At 38.6% G+C, this 16,696-nt stretch overlaps 3 protein-coding genes across 3 annotated transcripts; 2 read left to right on the top strand and 1 right to left on the bottom strand.

The window, feature by feature from the left end:
* Positions 1-5,910: 5,910 nt before the first annotated feature.
* Positions 5,911-6,300, top strand: LOC126800838 (uncharacterized). The gene has a single exon (XM_050528253.1). The coding sequence runs from the start codon at positions 5,911-5,913 to the stop codon at positions 6,298-6,300; it is 390 nt and encodes a 129-aa protein (XP_050384210.1).
* A 2,781-nt stretch (positions 6,301-9,081) lies between these two features.
* On the top strand, positions 9,082-9,776 carry LOC126782028 (STS14 protein). Its single transcript, XM_050507177.1, has one exon. The coding sequence runs from the start codon at positions 9,128-9,130 to the stop codon at positions 9,641-9,643; it is 516 nt and encodes a 171-aa protein (XP_050363134.1). The 5' UTR covers positions 9,082-9,127; the 3' UTR covers positions 9,644-9,776.
* Positions 9,777-10,222: 446 nt separating this feature from the next.
* LOC126805292 (uncharacterized) lies at positions 10,223-15,350 on the bottom strand. The gene is made up of 12 exons (XM_050532258.1): positions 14,867-15,350; positions 14,679-14,757; positions 13,929-14,001; positions 13,381-13,464; positions 13,131-13,256; positions 12,313-12,735; positions 11,606-12,009; positions 11,431-11,530; positions 11,287-11,346; positions 11,120-11,206; positions 10,894-11,022; positions 10,223-10,768 (listed from the first exon to the last, which is right to left on the bottom strand). Exons 2-12 carry the CDS (start codon positions 14,753-14,755, stop codon positions 10,460-10,462), a joined length of 1,872 nt encoding a protein of 623 aa, XP_050388215.1. The 5' UTR covers positions 14,756-14,757; positions 14,867-15,350; the 3' UTR covers positions 10,223-10,459.
* Between the last annotated feature and the right edge of the window lie 1,346 nt (positions 15,351-16,696).

Raw genomic sequence — 16,696 nt, 5'->3', positions numbered from 1 at the left:
AATTGTATTCTAAACCTCTAATGATGTTTACAGCTATCTTAGGTCGATAATTTATGAGTCTAGCTCCGACTCTATTTAAGTATCCCTTGCGATAAGTATGGGGGAATCAGCACTTTAATATGTGTAGACATCGAGTCGGTGGCGTAGCCAGAAAATTATTAAGGAGGGTCAATACTTAACTTACTATTTTGATTCATGATATCCAACATAGTTCAACAAAAATTACTTGGTTTAAAATCATATAATTCAGATATATTCACCAAAAATTACTTTATATAATATATGTAAGTGAACTTACATATTATAACAATAAAATCAAATTTGAAAAGAAAAACAATGGGCATACATACAAATCTTGTATAATACATAATACACATTTTCCAGATAATGATTGATATAGATCATTTGATGTGTCAATTAACTTTTTTCTAAGATTAGAATTGTCAAAATAATGAATTATCTCTCCCCTTTCATCTAATTAAAGTTGTAAACAAGTGTAATTACAATACATAGGGTGGATCTTCATGAATGTGAGCAGGGACAAGTGACCCTTATGGGAACTATGTAGCAACGCCCTTGATCGAGTGGGAGCAATCCAGAGTTCCAATTACAAAATTAATAGTTACTTGTTAATGCTCATATCCTATTACCTATAACATTATTTTATCACAATCAGATAGCCGCCGGACTCTTCAATTAACAATTCGTGTTCATATAATCATATTGTGCTTTAATTTATAGTCCCTACCTAGCTGCTTTTACCAGTCTAGTCCTAATTATTGGAAATGAGTAAACCGCTTGGTTACTTATGTATATGATTCAGATCTTAATCCACATATAATAGTTTGATGTTTATGTGTAAATAAAAATGCTGGCACTTGTGAACTCTCCAGTAGCATCATTCCCGGCACTCCATCAGTTGGCTTTCAATATAGAAAAATATTTAAGTCTTCCAAGTAATTACAATTACGTTTTTCTTCGTTGACCTTGCTTTGGATCAGTTTTGATCTCTACACCTACGATCAGTCGACCTGTTTCTATGATATTCATTTGATTGGATTAACATACTTAAGGTGAATGAACTTGGAATACATACATACATACATACATACATACATACATACATACATGCTTCATCACCTTTAATAGCTAATAAGTGCAATAGTACATCACCTTACAACAAAGTACAAAGTATATTACCTAAAACAACATATGAAGAAGCTTTATGGAAATGAAAAACACACGAAATGATAATTTTCCAAAGTTAAATTTATGAATCTTTTCCACTTGTTTTCAGGATAAGGTTAAATCACTGTAAAAGCTAACTTGTAACTTAAAATTGGGATATCTCTGCAAATCCAATACTACAAGCTGTACGTGACAATAGCTACTGATCAATCAATGTATCTATAGGTTGTCATGAGTTGTATCAAATAAGAGTGAACATAACTTCTGATCGTGTAAATTAATTATGATTTGGTTCACAAATCACAAATGTGGTTGACCCAAATAAAATAATATTAATATCTAGAAGTTACCTTACACGAAAATAAAAGAGTTTTTTTCACCAACAGTCCCTCAATTCTGGTGCACCTACCAATGTGATACCCCAACTCTTAATCGTACCAATGTGATACCCAGACTCTAATATTGCTATCATTGAAGTACTTCCGTCAGTTTTTTTTAACCTCCCAATTATCTTTATGACGTGACAAATATGTGGGGCCCACAAGGAGGGGTAAACATGAAATTTTACCAAAGCAAACCTAATCTGGTCTTCTGATTATCTGGCCCTCATATATATAGATCTTCCATTATGTTTCTGGGCCGTTTTGCACTTTTGCTAGCATATCAGAGTGGAGACAGCAAAAGTCTCCAAAAAAGTCAGAAGATTTCAACTTTCTTCAAATCGAAACTCGAATAGTTGATAGCATCTTCGATGGCGAAGATGTGGAGAATGTTTAGGGAATATGGTCAGCCATCCAAAAGTAAGTTTTCTTTACTAGTAGTGAAACGACAATCCCACAAAATCACACACTTGAACCTGGGTTTTGACATGGGGAATTCCTTGACATGGTGTGCGAATGGTGTGAAAAACAAATTGGGTTAGTACGTGGAGTTGGAGTTGATAATAAAGAATGAAGCATAATTGCATAAAGCCAAATAGATTTCTATGTTTGTCATTTTATATTGATCTTGTTTGGACTTTAGTTTGAAGAAGAGGGGAATTGGAATATAACGGTGGTTTTTAAATACAAACCCAGAAGCTTTGAATTTGTCATTCATTCTTTTTCATCAGATCAGATCTGTTCAACTTGTAAGAGTTTTAATATTTTACTTTACCTAGCATATATATATATATATAACACACATATACATATATCGATAATTGTGTGATTGTTCATATTGGTTGAAACACATGAAGCTAGCATTACTCGTATAGTTTTACATTTTAATATTTGACATTGTTTAGTTTGATTATATACACATCTGAATGATTGTTTTTGTTTTCTTTCAGTTTCAGATGATCAATACATATTGGAGATTCATCACGGTGGTTATTTTGACAAGCAGTTAGATGGAAGTAAGAAATATAAAGTGGCTAGGTTTAGCAAGACGGCAGGGAAGATCTACTTGGACGGATTAGATCCTGAACTCATGTCTTTCATTGAATTGAACAACATTGCTTATGATTTGGGGTACAGGGAGAAGCCTATTTCTTATCACTTCAAGCTTCCAAGGACAACATGTAATGAAGGGTGGATTCCAATTAAAAACGATGCAGATGCATTGGAAATGGTTAAGTTGATTCCACCAAAGAGCAAACAGATAAGTTTGTACATTACAGGTGGTGGTAGGAGGAAAATAAGGGAGGCTGAATTGGATGATTTAAGGCCAGTAGACCCTGATCATGAAAATCCTCTCAATACTATGTCTGCAGCAGAAAAAGAGAGAATGTTTGAGGAAGCTAATTTGCATGCAAAACAGTTAAATACATGTGCAGTGGGAGTTGATGAGGATGGTGGCCCATATTTGATTGAGCTTGAAGATGGAGCTGCAGAGGTAGGTGAAGGAGTTAATATGGGTGAAGTTGATATGGTTGGTGGAGACTCAAGTGGTATAAATGCAGACCAAATTGCAACTCAGTCCACATTTGCTTATCTAAGTGATATCATACCCGATATTTTTGCCTCACAAACAAGTGTCTTTGAAAGAGATGTGGGTCAAAGTGAGAATAGTTCTCAGTTGCAGGGGAAAAGGGGTCATAGTAATGTGCAACAGCCAGTACCTAAAACGTATTTGGCAAGGAGAATTGATATTTCTGCTACTGCAGCATTGAACAAAAAACTTGCGTTCATTCAGAAAAGGCAGAGAGAAGAGGCTCTTGAGAAGGATAGAGAAGCTTGGGAGAAGAGTGAATATGAAGCTGCTAAGAAGAAGCAGAGAGAAGCTTGTGCAGGTGACAGTGAGATGTTAGAGAGACTAGAGAGGGAGGAGGGTGAGAAAAAAGCAAGTGAAGAGGCTAAGAAAAAAGCAAGTGAAGAGGCTGAGAAAAGAGAACGGGAGATTGCTGATGAGAGATATAGAGAGGCATTTGCTGCTAGGGAGGAGTTGGCTGCTAAATTCAAGGAAAAATCTGATGCAAGTAAACTAGCGAAAAGGCCTCAGGATAAGGGTAAAAGGTCTGTGGAAGCTCAGAAGGTTAACAAAAGTGGGAGAAAGCCTGCAGAGAAAAGATATAAAACAAGGGGTAAGCGTAGCAAGCAAGTAGAGGTTGTAGTTGATGATGATGAATCTGATGAGGGTTCAGATTTTTATGTTGACTCAGACTACGATCTTGACAATGATGAGTTTGATGATTTTGAGTTCGAGAAAAATGTCACCAATCCGAGAGTTATTGAAGAGTTTGAAGATATGGGTTTCAGAGGATATTGTTCTGATGAAGCAGGAGATTCTGATGAGCTTCAAGATCTAAATGGGAGTAAAACAGAAGAGGATGAGAATGGTAATCCACTTCCCAAAAAACTCAAGAAAGGAGTAAAGATAATTCCTTGGATCAGATCAGTAGACCTCAAAAATCCTAAATTTAAGTTAGGTCATGCATTCTCAAATTCAAAATATTTGAAAGAAGGTGTAAGAGAGTATGGCATCAAAAATCAACTTGGATTGTGGTTTAAAAAAAATTCGAAAAACAAAGTTCAAGTCTCTTGTCAATGGGAATGCCCATTCAACTTGTATGCAAGCACAGAGAAAGATGTGGGTGATACCATGATCATCAGGACTCTCAACAATGATCATTCATGCTCACCGGTGGATTCAAGCCAATGGTTGACTTACAACAGGTTTGTAACTCCTCTGATTGATGTGCTTAAAGATAGAGTAGTCTCATTTTTCAATTGTTTTCAATGCAACATTAGTGTAAAAAATTCAATTATTATTTTTTGTTTCTTTTGACAGAATTGCACAAGAGATTGCTGATGACCTATTGGTTGATGAGGATTGGTCTAGGAAGGGAATACACAACAATATACAGAAAAAGTTTAATCTGGTGGTGGGGGTGCAGACAATCAGTAGAGCGAAAAGAAAAGCAAAGAGAATGAATGAAGGGCACTACATTGATCAATATAACAATCTTGCGTCTTACAGACTAAGTTTAAGTCACATCTCATTTCACAACATTATTTCGATCACTAACTCATGTCAAAATATTAACAGGGAGAAGGAACCTCAACAGGAACAAGTACTGCTAACAAAAAGCAAAGAAACCCTAAGGTATGTGGTTTATGAAAAACTCTGAAAACTCTATACCACTGATTCTTAGAAAATTCTGAGAAAATATTTCTTTATTATTTGTTTAAAAATTAATGTGAGAATTAAGTGATGATAGGATCGAATTAACCACTCTCATTATACTATTGTTGATTTCTTTGTAGGCTAGAAGACCACCTCTTCCACAGGGGGCTGCTAGTTTGAGGAACCAAATCATAAGGTCAAGAAAGACATGGAAGAAGGTCAAAGAATCTATGGAACGAAATGCTGGTTTTAGTGCTGTTGCATCATCTTCACAAACAAGACAGCAAGCTGCCACTCAAAGTGGTCAAAATGTTGCTGCAAAAGGTTCACAGAATGAAGCATCCCATCCTCTGCAACCAAGCCAAGGTTCTTCAGAGTGGGCAGGACTTTGAATCGTAGCTTGACTTATTTTGATTGCAGCACTTACAACGATTTCACCTGTTATTTTGGCTTTTGGTTAAGGTTGTGTATTAAGTGCTGCATAACATATTATGCATCATGGAACAGTATTTATGTTGATCTGCCATGATTTTTGCATGATTTTTGCCAGTATTCCCTAAACATTCTCCACATCTTCGCCATCGAAGATGCTATCAACTATTCGAGTTTCGATTTGAAGAAAGTTGAAATCTTCTGACTTTTTTGGAGACTTTTGCTCTGTCTCCACTCTGATATGCTAGCAAAAGTGCAAAACGGCCCAGAAACATAATGGAAGATCTATATATATGAGGGCCAGATAATCAGAAGACCAGATTAGGTTTGCTTTGGTAAAATTTCATGTTTACCCCTCCTTGTGGGCCCCACATATTTGCCACGTCATAAAGATAACTGGGAGGTTAAAAAAAATTGACGGAAGTACTTCAATGATAGCAATATTAGAGTCTGGGTATCACATTGGTACGATTAAGAGTTGGGGTATCACATTGGTAGGTGCACCAGAGTTGAGGGACTGTTGGTGAAAAAAACTCAAAATAAAATGGAAATACGTCGTTGATACAAAGAAAAACCCGAATAGTCTTCGTTATGAGAGAGAGAGAGAGAGAGAGAGAGAGAGAGAGAGAGGAGGGAGGTAATTGAGTTAAACACATCTTCTCCCTCTCTGTCTCTCACACAACCATGGGCGTCTGCGCTTCATCTCCAACCATCAAGCTCAAGAGAAATGGAGGCAGAAGCAGTAGTGGACTAGAAGGAACAAGGGGAGACTTCATCGGACGTCCAAAAGGGGTCGTCGTAATCCACGTCGACAGTGATCGGGTCATTCGAGTGCAAGAGTTGAAGCAACCAATCCAAGCCAGGCGGATAATCTCGCAGCATCCCGACCATGTTCTCTGCAACTCCGAGGCCATGTCCGTCGGCACGTGCGCGCCTCACGTTCCCGGGGACGAGGTTCTCCAGCCGGGTCAAATTTACTTTCTCATGCCACTGCAGCAGGCCCAGAATCCGCTTTCTTTGCCGGAACTATGTGATCTCGCGATAAAGGCCAGTTCTGCATTGGGGAAAAGATGACCAATTTCAGTGAGTTGTTCTTGTTCTTGGTGTTTATATTATTATTTTTGGGCGTTATATTTTTTATGCTTGTAAATAATTGGATGATATAGTCAAACACATTGAAGCAATAAGAAAATTGATCTCTTTGCGATTGCATTGCGCAACGAGTGAGACTTAATTTTGGGGCGGGAAAGCCGGTACAACGATACAGGCTTCAAATACAAGTTTAGGCTCACCCTTAAACCAAGGAAAATCGATGTGGTTTAATAAAATGTCACGAAGAAAAAAACAACTCAATACATTCTCGCTAAACTTTAATTTCTTCGGATTGTGTATTTTTGGGACTCCCAATGATAGTGGTAATCTTCATTTGTAGTTGATCATGGCACCAAATTTGCAGCTCAAATGAGTCCGAGGGTTTTGAGCAGTCACAAATGGTTCCTACATGTAAAAACCTTTCCGGAGTCTTTGGAAAACTTATTTAGGAAAGTGTATTCTGGCACTGTTTCGCATTTCCCTCAATTCGTTGGATGCTTAAAATTTGAGTTCACAAAGATATACTACAAATCAAGGGCTGCCTTAATGTTTGATTTCTACAACCACTGTATTGCATACATGGAAATGGAAATGGAAATGCATGGTTTGTTCTTTATCCCAGGCCCCAAATTCTGTCTTGCAATTAACAAATCATATGTTTAACTTCCTAGACATTGTACGACTAGCTAGGTTGGTCTTACGCTCTGTGGACTGTGGGGAATGCAAACTCAACTCTGCTGGTATGCACAACTGTTTATTTTTATTCTTTTCCTGGTGGAAAACTAATGTGGATAGGATGTTGTTGATTTGGGGATACTTAAATTAACTGAAGCAGATCGAGCTAGGAACTTCTTATGAAAGTTTATGCTGATCACCTATTGGAAGGGGGATAACCTAGCCTGAAGTTGAATATGACTGATGAACTCTTGGTACAAAAAAGTACTTCATCACCTAGAACCGTAAAATGGTGAATTTCACAACATCAATTGGTTTAGTGTTTGAGCACTTAATATATATTCCTTTCTGATCATATGGACTGCTTCAATTGAGTCCTACATCACATTTCAGTCGATAAATCCGACCCAACATCACATTTTAGTCCATTAATCCGACGGAATGACATCTATTCATACCCGTCCATATCCTTACATTTATGTTGGTGGTCGGCTTTATCTGGTTTGGCAGACCAAACAAAGCAGAGCTAGCCTGCTATAAGAACAGGACCAACCGAATGGAGTTTGAAGTCACTTGCAGAGCAGAACAGATGATGAAGAAAATGGTTCGCGTCTTCGTTGTAGTACTAGCCATGACTCTAGCCATATGTTTCATACCGTGTCACGGCTCTGCGGTCGATGGACCTGGCCATGACAACGGAACGAGAAGAATCACCCCCCAGAAGACCATACCAGGGAATTCCTGGAAACTCACAACAAAGAAAGAGCCGCAGTTGGGGTTGCCCCTCTTAAATTAGTGGAGCCCTTCCCTGGCCAAGTCCGCGGAAGAAATAGCATGGTCCATGATCAATTCCGAAAGGGGATGCCATAGTTATATCGACGAGCGAAGCCTCAATCGAACGCATGGCATCGGTGGCTACAACCTGCACTGGAAACTTGGTCAATTACCGACGCCGGAAGAGGTAGTGGTCAACTGGGTGGCAATGAAGAAGTACTACAACTATGCCAGAAACTCGTGTTCGCGCAACAGTAACTGCAGTACATATACGCAGGTGCCAGATGGTGTGGAGGAAGTCCTTGGAGTTGGGGTGTGCTGAGGAAGTTGGTTGGCATTGGCCAGAGGTGGCTAATGATGTAACTCTCTGTCTAAGTCCCCCTGGAAATGTCCCGGGGGAGAGACCGTACTAGCTTGGAAGAAACTCGATCAATACGTACGTTCTGTAAGTTATAAATAATGCATGGATCATGAATGATAATTGTTCTGTATATTGCAGCGTGCACTGAAGTGCCAATAAAATAGATAAGAATGATAACTGATTGGCTATAAATGATTGAACCACAACTGAAAGGTGATATGTTGCACACAAGAAAATGGCTTATCCTGTGCCAAATGAAAGAACGGAATTCGGGGATGCTTTCAGAGTTTCACCTCACATAGTCCCAGCCAATAGAGAGCGGCAGTTGGTCTCAGGTAAAGCTCAACCCTGGTGCCTGGTGGCGCCGGAGACAAGCCAAGTAATTGCCGCCAGAAACTCGCTCATTCCCGGCGTTCTTGATACAGTTTCTCTTTTACCGATGCATGTACATCACTAACATCAGTGCATGATAAGGTTTATTTATTTATTTATGCATGATATCGGAGGTTTATTACTATAGTTACTGGCATGGAAATGAGCGGTGAGATCCAAGATATGCTACATTGATTTATTGAACTAAAGTAATTCCTGTGTTCCAAAACAGGGGTACAATGTACTGTGTACAAAAGATTGGAATCATCGTAGAATATTAATCATGCAATGCACAATTTATTAATTGATTAATTACAACACCAGGTTCTTGTGCATGGTTACCAAATTATGAGTTCCGAGTTCTGGAAAAATTATTACGCATTATGCGTTCTACTTCTACATAATGCAAAAGCAAAAATAATGGTACGTATAAGCTCTATAATACCCTCCAAAACACTCCATAACTAGTCACTCGAGAAGGGCAAATCAGTAACTTAAACATTGATCCTTTGCCACCAACCCACAGAGGCAATCACGCATCACCTTCAAGCTATAAATAACTCGGTAAAGACTAAAGACAACTCAAGCTTGATCACAGACTCCTTAGCAGTTAAGCACCAAGAACAAATGGCTCAAACCAGCTTGTCTGTACTAGCAGTGGTTCTAGCCATGTGCTGCACCTTATTCATTTCCTCCGGAGCTGCAGCTCCTGTCTCCGCGGCAGCCACCGAGTACCTTCAAGCCCACAACCAAGCCAGAGCCGCCGTCGGCGTCCCACCTCTGAAATGGAACGAGTCACTCGCTAACTCGACGAGTCGACTCGTGAGGTACCAGAGAGACAAGATGGAGTGCAACTTCGCCAACCTGACAAGCGGCAAGTACGGCGGGAACCAGCTCTGGGCGAGCGGCCAGGTCGTGACGCCGACCATGGTGGTGGACAGTTGGGTGAAGGAGAAGGAGTTCTACAACCACACAGACAACACGTGCGTCCCCAACCACCAGTGCGGCGTCTACACACAGGTGGTGTGGCGGAAGTCGCTGGAGCTGGGCTGCGCGATGGCCACGTGTCCCAAGGACCAGAGCACCTTGAGCATTTGCTTCTACAATCCTCCTGGAAATTATGTAGGGGAGAGTCCGTACTAGTGATCGGAGTTGATCAAGTTTAATGTATGTGAGTTTAATAATTTGTATGAATGGTTTCAGAGTCCTCGATCAGATCTCTCTGTTTCTTTTGTTGTTTGGTTGCAAAGTACAGATTAACCGGTTCTTTGTCAGTGTTAGTGTTTGTTAATCCTGAACAGTTGGTTTTAGAATTATATGTTTATAACCAAGAGTCTAAGACAAATGGTTTGGGAGATCCAAGATAGAGGATATGATAGAGAACCCCAAGTTGGAGATTATATTGATATGATCCACCGACAGATTGAGAAGTGAAACTCGCAAAGCATTAACACCCGTGAGCGGTGAATCACATCTGTGGAGCTCACTGTTAGAAATGTTTTACATTTACGTCGAAGAATTACCATGCGAGAACCTTCAGCTCCAAAATTATGAGTTCTTAATTTAGAAGTTGGTGGTCTTCTAAAAAAAAAGAAAGTTTTAGAAGTTGAAGGTCAAATAGCAATTCGGTGTATCATATACACTAAATAATATGATGAATGAGTTTTGTTGGCCAAAGATTATATGCAATTTTGATTGTGGGAGGAACACTAAAGATGAATTTACAAGGCCAAAGGCGCCACTCTATTACACTCACAAGGTTACAGATTCTTGGCAATAGCTTAATAATGCAGAAATGCCGCAGGTTGCACCATACCCTTCCTCCAGTTCTCACTGTTTTTCTTTCTGGTTCATATACTACTTTTGTACAAAAGATGAGCTACATGAATGAAATCTTCTACCACAAAAACCTTTCCAACAATGGCATATATCAAACAGCAACCCTCATCATGCAAGCGTTTACTTTACAAGCTCTTTAGAAATCAGATACCGGAAAGTGAAGTTGTGAGGCATCCACTCGATTATATTCTTCCGTGATTTCGCAGCCTGCTGGCATTTCTTGACACTTTTCCTCAGAGAATCAGGCAACGACCGTTGTATCATCTCTAAAACACCGCCAGGACACAAATCTGAACTCTTTGCAAATGACTCGACAATCTTTGGAAGGATAATCTTGTGGTCCTTGCGCACACCAAAGGTAGCTCGGACATACTCCTCTTTTGCAGCTTCCAGCTCCTGAGTTAATCTCTTTGGCATGTATACACGGACCTGAAAATATGGAAATGTCGATACAATTATCACAATGGAAGTCTAAATTGTACTGCTCAACATATGAACTTCACTTGATAAGACAGTACAAAATGCAGTTACTAAAAACAGGGTTGATGATATACCGCAGGATCCGAATGGCTTCCTGAACAAAGTGCAAAACGTAGAAGGGGCTCTGGATGGTCAATTGCGTAGCCCTGCCGTTCATCTCCAGTCTTGAATTTGTTCCTTGGAGTAAGTAACATACGAAGCCACTACAAGCATATCATTAGTCAAAAGATCAATAACCTTCCTTAGTGTAATAGGAATTTGGTAAAAACAAGAGTTTCATAGTGTTTCAGTAGGATCTACCTGTCCTGGACGAGAAATTCGGCATCCGAGAATAGAGCTCTGCATTGTGTCTGCGCTGATTGTATGGCCACCTATGTTATATGCAGCCTGGATGTGCAAGAAAGCAAGTGAGAAAATACTACTTGATTTTCCACTAAAAGTAATGCCTGCAGTGTGACGCTTCTTACCTTTAAAAGTAAATATACCCTCTTTACATTGTTCTGTGGAACCCCGTAAGCCAAATATGCCTATCAAAAACATATTATTGATTACCATTCAATCCAATCATCCAAGGAAGGACCTGATGTAGTACTATATAGTGATAAACTTACATGCATAACCAAAGTATTGTGTACATTAATCCAAAACGCTAATTTCTCATCATGATTCAATTTTCTAGGATCTACTTCCTCTAAACGACTGATAAGTGACCTGCAACAGAATCACACAGTAAGCATAATGAAGATGCGATGGAATATAGAATAAAAATATGTCATCAAGCCTCACCTGAAATGTTGTAGCAAGTCATCAATATCTTTGAGTTTTTTACTATCTCTATATATCCATGGCACTTCAACCATTGTGCTGTATGGTCCACTAAATTCCTTAAGTCCTTCCACCAGAAATGGATTATCCAATCGCACATCAAAAGACGTACTATTCTTGAAGTTCGGACTCCAGATATCACTCTGTTCATGTGGAGAAAAGGCACTCGTTGATGACAAAGATGAATTGGGAGATGAAAGGCCATTATGTGTCAAGGGGGGTTCCGCAAGCTTGCAATATATAGTGGACATGCACTTGATCATGTCCTCCGATAGCCTATTAGGTGTCTCTTGAATATGATCAGAAATGCGTGTCCCGAGATGCTCTGCCAAACTAATTATATTTGATGAAGTATTCTGAGCGTACTGAAAAAGAAAAGGAAAAAAGGTTATAATCAGATGATGGTTCCAAATCATCATAGATATTAGATAACATGAAAGTCATTGGTCCCCTATAATTAGATTCCCCTTAACTATCACAACTGGAAGAGTATCTCTACCAACAAGGATACATAAAAATTTTGAATGGCAAGAATACCTTCACTACTTAGGTAAAAGAACCAAAAGTGAAAAAGACCATACCACGATGTCTGGCAATGCAAATTCTTAGTAATAATTCTGTTTACCAACTTTGATCAGGGAAAAGTAAAACCAGTATGTGGAAGTTACCTCCATCATGGACAATGGTTGAGAATGACAGGCACGCAGAGCTTTGGCCATTGACTCTTCTGGAGGAGAAGTTCTAGTTACGAATGCAGAATGTTGCGAAAGTGAGGAGTGACAACGGTGAACACTGGAATCTAATGGCCTCTTTTCTTCTCCATCGTATGTCTTCCAGGAATTATCAAGTGACTGAGTACCAGAATGAACTGCCCGATCTTCCCTCTTCATTTCCAAGTCAGGTTCAAAAACTTTCAGCAAGTTTTTTCTTGGGGTTGTTACAGGTGAGCTTAGTTTTTCATCCTTCTTGCGTGGGGAAGCACATGACAATTGTTCATCAAATGCTTTCCGGTACAATGAGAGAAGATATTGTTCCAAATGCCCAACTTCCAATTCTAACACTGCAATCTCCTTGATCAATTCTGTAGCTGGCTGGAGTCAAACAAAACCATTGTTGAAATGTAAAGTAACATTTGTACAAAGAAAGTAAAAGGAAGACTGGGTCATAAGCAATGGGAAGTCGGACTGCAGTTTAACCAGTTGAGATATAGAGCAGTAAAGTGGGTTTTAAGACAGTTAATTTGGAAATATATATATAAAGCTATAAATTTACAAATAACCCAACAGTCATTTTTCTTTTTTGTGGTTTTACATTATTCTGTAGCACATGATCACTTACAGGTCCTCAAAATGAGTATGTTTCACAGGAGCCTAACAACTTACATATCTTAAGATAATTTACATGTTTGGTAGTTAAGAAATGAGCCCTCTCAAGTATAAGACATACATTAAAAGGAAAAAATTGAAAATAAAGACAAGGAAACTACCTTGGGAAGTGCAGTTTCATTTGTGTTGACAGCATTTTTATGGATGGCAGACTTATAACCCAATGCATTCTCTAAAGCATGACGGACCTGAAACTGATTTTGTAATCTTTTTTCAAGATGTAGAATCTGCATCGAATATATTAAGAAATCAATAAACAAGATAAAAAGTTGGAGCCTGCCAGCACGATTTTATCATTCACAAATCACAACCTCCTTGGAACCAAATATAAAGACATGCAAGTTAACATACCTCTTGTTTCAACGAGTTGTGAACGTCCATGGTTGGAGATTGATTCTTCTTGGTTGCAACAAGGCCCTTGAACTGTGGTGAATCCTGTTTCAGATCCAATCCAGAAGTCAGGGTAAACAACTGTGTTCCAGAGTGCAGTTCATTCCTACTCAGAGTTCAGTTTCATTAATCATCAAACCCATCCCCAGCCTTATATTTAACTTGGTTTAACAAAGCGTGTACACCATCTTACACTCACAGGACTCTTAAGTACACAAGTCTATAAATCTATAATCACTATGCCCTCTAGTTTATACTTATACGAACATTTAAAAAGAAAAAACTATTGATATCCATTGTCTGGAAAGGGTGGAAAAGATAACGGAACCAGCATGCTAATGCTCCTGCCACTTTCCTCAAGATCTTAAATTAATAAGAGCTTTATATAATGGGTAGTCAAACAAATGATCATATGATGAGATCATCATGCTTTAGTATCTAACGTTCTTTTGGATTTTGAAATACATTTCGCAAAAGAGAGTATACATACAGGAGGAGAACTATCTTACCAGTTTCACACGGTTTGATGCTTCATGAGAACTATCCAACTGATCTTCGTTCACTCTTTTCTTATCAGGAAAGCTGCCAATGCAACAAAAATGATTAATAAATATTGCTTGAAGAGATTTTGGTTCATCTAGACCACTCCCTACACGATTCTTCTCTATTTACAAGCTTAAGATCAAGGTAGCCTTAAAGAAGAAAATTCACCCTCTATTAACCCATGACTACTTCTCAATTCTCAACATATGTTTCAGTTCCATTGGCCTCTTCACTTATGAATCACCAACTTCATCATAAATCAAAAGGGAAAAAAATATGAGGGGAAGGGAGGATAAAATCTTTAAGTGAAGGGAAAAAAATTAATGGCTAAAAAAACCTGAAATTCAATGATCTGATAATTTGTAAACTCTCAAGTAATATCCCTCTCTTTAACTGTCAAATTCAGCCATGAAATATAATTCAGGCTACCCACCATGAACAGTAAAATAATCACAGAAGTTGAAACAACCCGCAATGGAGGTTCTGATACAGTGAATTACATCCTATCAGTGTAGCTAGTTGACAAACAAGACACAGCTGTGAAAGCTCAGGATCCCATTTTTTCCAACAACCAATCCCAGAAATTGTATCCAGTTTCAGAACATCACCAAGTACAAAGTACCAAAAATCTGAAAGAGTGTGAAGAACACTGATTCCTAAGTAACAAAACACTTCAATGCAACCTGACACCAAATACATAGTAATTCCAAAGTTACCTTTTGGAACGCTTGTGCCTTGGATTCACCTTCAACAATTCCAGCATTTTACCATCACCATTGACCTCAAACCCCATCTCTACAAAAACAAAGCAGTAAAATTTTCCGTGAGCCAAAAACATAAACATGTTCAATTGTTCATGGCACAAAGGACACAAAATGCAGAGAAGAAGAAAATGCAGTTTTACCATTACAGTCCAGAAAAGCCAGAGAAGACTAAATTTTGCTGAATGAAAAAGACCCACAAGTCCAAAAATGAGACCAAACAGTCTTCAAATGCCTCCAATTAAACTCCAAGACTTGAACTTGTCCACTAGCATTTCAGAAAAACCAGAGAGCTTCCAGGAACTAGTACAAGTCTGAAGTTCTGAACAAAACAGAGAGGTGAAATGGGTCATGAAACCCACAAAAACAGGACTCAGAAAGGAAGACCCTTTTGACGAAAGAGCTTCTCTTTAACGATTCCGGCTGTAAAAATTGAAGCTTTAGCAATGGAGGAGGAGCTTTGGCTTTTCGAAAAAAGAAGTAAAACCAAACCAGCTCGTGGGTTCTCTCTAAATATGGAAGAAGGAAAAGGTTGCCATGAGACTTGTGGTAGTAGAAATAGAGGGAGACCCTGAATGTCAAAGCACCCAAAAGTGGACAAAGTCCTTCCTTTCTTTCTTCTTCACTCAACCAGAGACAAATGGGAGGAAGATAAATAGTGGCTACTGAATATGACTGTGTGTGAGTGAAGGTTATATTTAATTTCATTATTATTATTTATTTATTTACATTTATATCTCACAAAATAACAAAGCCAATTTTCTACATTCTCTTCTCTTGTTGGGAAGCAAGTGGGAGTTGGTGATTTCATCAAAAAAAAAAGTGGGAGTTGGTGAGCGCCTCTCCACCTTTGTCCCATACTAGTTTCCCATGGTCTAGTTTGCCCTATGCTTCTGGCAACATATGCATTGCCCAGAAAAGTTTCATTTTCATATTGAAAATAAGGGAGTAGTACTGTAGTAATATCCATGTTCTCTAAAAACATAGGAAACTTGTATAATTGATGGTTCCATAATTAGGATCACATTTGTCACACTTTTTGCTTTCATTGAGAAGCAATGACTCATTAATTTGGATCATTTGGTTAAAGAAGATGGAATATGTTGTCCTTTAAATGCCAAATAATTGAGGATAGCTACTGATATTCCATGACACAAGGCATGCAGCCTAAAGCAACTTAAATGCATATTGGGAGAGACCTGGCCACCAAGTATAGTGCATAACTTTGAATACAGGCATAAATTGGAATGGTAGAAACACATGTTTTGTGGGATGATATTGAATTATGATTTTGGATCAAAACGACACCAAATGAGTCCATCTAAACTAAGACAATTTTTTGGCAAAAACCAAAATACGGGTTATGTGATTTATGTCAAACTTTATGGTTATAGAAGAAAAGGCAAAGCAAGCCCTCAAAAGGGATGAAAGCATTGAAAGGTGAAGGATAAAGGAGACATAGGATGCTTGAAAGGAAATGAAGATTTGTGAGCTTTCTCTTTGTCAAAATCTCTTTTGTGATTAATGTGTGATGACCAAATTGCCCAGATTGTCCTTCAGCGCTTAGGAGACTAACGTTTGTCACAGAATCCAGACAATAAAATATGGAAGCTTGACCTTCTGCAAAAACGATACAGAAAAGAAAAAGATAATGGCCAGTTTTGCTATGGTGGCCAGGTCTCTCTTTTTGTCGTAATATTCACGTAAGTTGGCTAATTGGGAGGGAAAGGGAAAGGCTTCGTTTTTCACTGCACCGAGGGAGACCTTTTCTGTTTGGTAGAAACTTTTCATTGGATTGTTTCGTTTTCTGGGTAGCTTTTTGCATTTTGAAATTGCAGAAACCAAAAGCATAGCATAACTACAAGGTAATTATCTAGAGGGTCTAATGTTGGGTGCATTTTTAGACTCAAAAATATTGGCTTAGTGACTTGTCCGAATACATTAACACGATGCCGCATAATAAGTTGAAATTT

The sequence above is a fragment of the Argentina anserina genome, chromosome 1 (genome assembly GCF_933775445.1).
Source record: "Argentina anserina chromosome 1, drPotAnse1.1, whole genome shotgun sequence".
Taxonomy (NCBI): Eukaryota; Viridiplantae; Streptophyta; class Magnoliopsida; order Rosales; family Rosaceae; genus Argentina; species Argentina anserina.
This window is presented reverse-complemented; position numbering and strand designations above follow the sequence as displayed.